Consider the following 2,909-nt stretch of genomic DNA (forward strand, 5'->3'; position numbering starts at 1 on the left):
GTTTATTATGAATTTACAAATTTTACTTTGAAACACCATATTTGTTTTTATGACTAAATTCTCAATTTTGCCGATCTTACTTTATTTTTCTTGAACATAAAATGTCTAACTAGAGATTAAAATGAAATAATCCAGGATTTATGGGTCGAAGAYATGAAAAGCCAGCTACACAGAATCTGCTGAGTCACTGATTGTCGTGGTGATTCCCGCCCTTTTTGGTGAGCGGGGGAAAAGGAACAGAAAATAATCTCCACAACATCTTTTATTTCAATTCTCTATCAAAAAAATCTAAATATGACAAAATTTCTTGAATACTAGGGCAGCCATGCTGAGTCAACGTAAAAAAATAATTAAGATCACTGTGGCTCATTTTGCTGAGTCACCATGATGATTCCCGCCTTTTATAGTCAAAACAGCAGCATTCAGGCAGCTGGTCAAAAATTAAACTGTATAAAATATTCTTCATTCTTTAGTTGCTGAAAGTTGTAGACAAATATGTAGGAAATATTTTGGGCTGAGAGATAAAAAGATTAAATGGACCAAACTCGTCATCTTTTGTTTATTTATAGTTACAAATGAGCTAAATATTGAGACGTTAATTGAAGAATAATGTTCAAACAGCTCAGCTTAAATCAAATTATTTCATCCCAAGTTGCCTGAAAACTTATTTTTTATAACAGTTTTGACAGCAGCTCCTAAAAATGAAAACTCAACACTTGCAAAATGTGCGTTTTAGTTTCTGCGTGTCAGTCAGCAGAGGAAACACTAATGATGACCCGAGGCTCCTGGTTCTGACAGACCGCTCAGACCTGGTCCAGATCTTCTGCGGGACTTTAAAAGCCGAGGCGGTTCTAAACCTGGACAAAATGAGGACATTTGGCGCCTGCGGCGGTTTGTGGACGTCGGGCTTGTCACAGAAACTGACGGGCAGAGCTTCATTACTGGAAACTGTTCTGGTACCAGTTTGTGCTGAGATGAGATTTTAACAGGATGGATTTAACCAGGTTCAGGCAGGATTCTGCTCTGGTTCTGGTTCCGGTTCTGATCTGGGATATGTTTTTAACAGAAAATCCCTTTGTTGTCAACGCTGTTCTCCAACATCAAACTACATTTCTGATGACGACTTGAAGGATTTGGAGCTTTACTTTTTAACAACCCTGAGCTATGACAGAGACGAGCTCTTATTTTGAAATTTATCTAAGAGTTTATCTTGAAACTTCAAGGTAAAACTCGTTCTTTTTTGTTTTTTAACGACTTGAAATAAGGATTTCTGTCCTTCTTAAATATTTTCAACATAAAATATTTAGTTGGAAATGAAATCTGAAATCATACAAATCTATGGGAGGAAAATATCAAGAAGTTGTAGTGTCCAAGAGTGGGGGGCCTCTTCTCAGGAATGCACAGATGTGTTACGTCTCTTGGTTTTCCAGCTTCAGAGCTCGGCACATATTACCATATTAGGAAGAGGAATGTTTAAGGTATACCGTGACAAAATTTATGATGCCTCTGTTGAACTACACTGTGCAACCTATAAAGAGGCTTGTACGCCCCCACTCTTGGCCTTCGTTCTTCATCTTTCTTACTTGGTGAATCATTTGGTTTGGAGGCCATAATTTGGTTTTTGGCTGTAATCTCCTGGACTGCAAAATAAAGATTCCTGCTGTTCAACCAGCCTGTGTCAGAGTTTCTCTCTTCACTGAGCAGCAGCAGTTCCGCAGAACCAGAASACGTGGTTATTACACCTTAAAGTTAAAGTGTATCATGGGCGGAGCAAAAAAGGGGGAGGGGCAACAAACTGCAGCAATAATTTTTAAATAAATGGTCGTGCGAAAACCACCAGCTGCTCTGAACAAAGTCTCGACCCGTGAGCAGAAGAAGGTTCTGATGGTCCAGCGGGTCAGCTTKTATGTCCTCACAATGGTTTTATGTCAGAGAAATCATTTAAAAACACCAGAACTTCCTGTTTTATGGAGTTAATTATGAGAAGTAGGAGTTTGGATGTGTGACCTTTGACCCTGAGAGAAAACCATCAGTCCTACAACAGAGAGATGAAGGAGGGTTCAAACTTCTGTGGTAAAAAAATAAATCTAAATTAAAAATAATAAATTAAACATCAACTCATTCACCTTCTGTGAAAACTGTGGTTCTGCTGTGAAGTCAGAGCTGGACTCCTTTTATTTTGAAAAGGATTCAATCAATTGAACTTCTGACTGAAACAACGCAGCTTTAACCGTTAATGCTCTGTGTTTTCTGTTTTATGATTTCACCACTTTACCTAAAATACACAAAGGCTTGCGAGCGAACTTCAGCCTCCCCCTCCATCCTTTGTAGCGACAGCAGCAGCCCGCCGCCCAGATCCTCAGAGCAAACTCCGCTCCGAAGATAAAGATGGCGAAGGTTTCCTGTCSAAAGAAATATAATCATCTCACATCAGTTCAACACTAATGTTATTCTTAAAACTGAATGTTTAAAACTCATTTATCCACAGATCTTTGACTGAAGATGTAAACTAATAAAGTCTAACCAGAACCAGCAGCCAGTGAGCAGAATCTTTCTCGTACTCCTTGAATGTGGTCAGAACCGCCAGAATCAAACATCCCAAAACGATTAAAAACCTGCAGAGACAGAAAAATACGACTTTAGAAACAATAACTGGAGTTGATGCAGAAACAAAAACAGCAGTGAGTCGTTGCTGCCTCTTGAGGGCGCTGCTTCATTCTATAAACAAAAAGATGCAAAGAGTTTGAATAAAAGTAGAAACAAGTGACATCTGATAAAACATTTACTAATCAAATCTGTTTATTTATTTATTTATTTATTTACCTTTTATCTAACCTGGAAGATCCCACTGAGATGTATAATCTGAATGTAAGCACCTCTTATTCTACCCTGACTGCAGATCATTAAAC

At 38.3% G+C, this 2,909-nt stretch overlaps 1 protein-coding gene across 1 annotated transcript in view; it reads right to left on the minus strand.

The window, feature by feature from the left end:
* Positions 1 to 2,909, minus strand: part of kcnq3 (potassium voltage-gated channel, KQT-like subfamily, member 3) — a gene marked incomplete in the record, with an annotated part of 58,210 nt that overhangs the window by 11,598 nt on the left and 43,703 nt on the right. Inside the window, 2 exon segments of the mRNA XM_014022006.1 lie at positions 2,268 to 2,402; positions 2,525 to 2,615. Of these exon segments, the coding sequence (XP_013877460.1) occupies positions 2,268 to 2,402; positions 2,525 to 2,615 (226 nt within the window).

The sequence above is a fragment of the Austrofundulus limnaeus genome, unplaced genomic scaffold, assembly GCF_001266775.1.
Source record: "Austrofundulus limnaeus strain Quisiro unplaced genomic scaffold, Austrofundulus_limnaeus-1.0 Scaffold315, whole genome shotgun sequence".
NCBI lineage: Eukaryota > Metazoa > Chordata > Actinopteri > Cyprinodontiformes > Rivulidae > Austrofundulus > Austrofundulus limnaeus.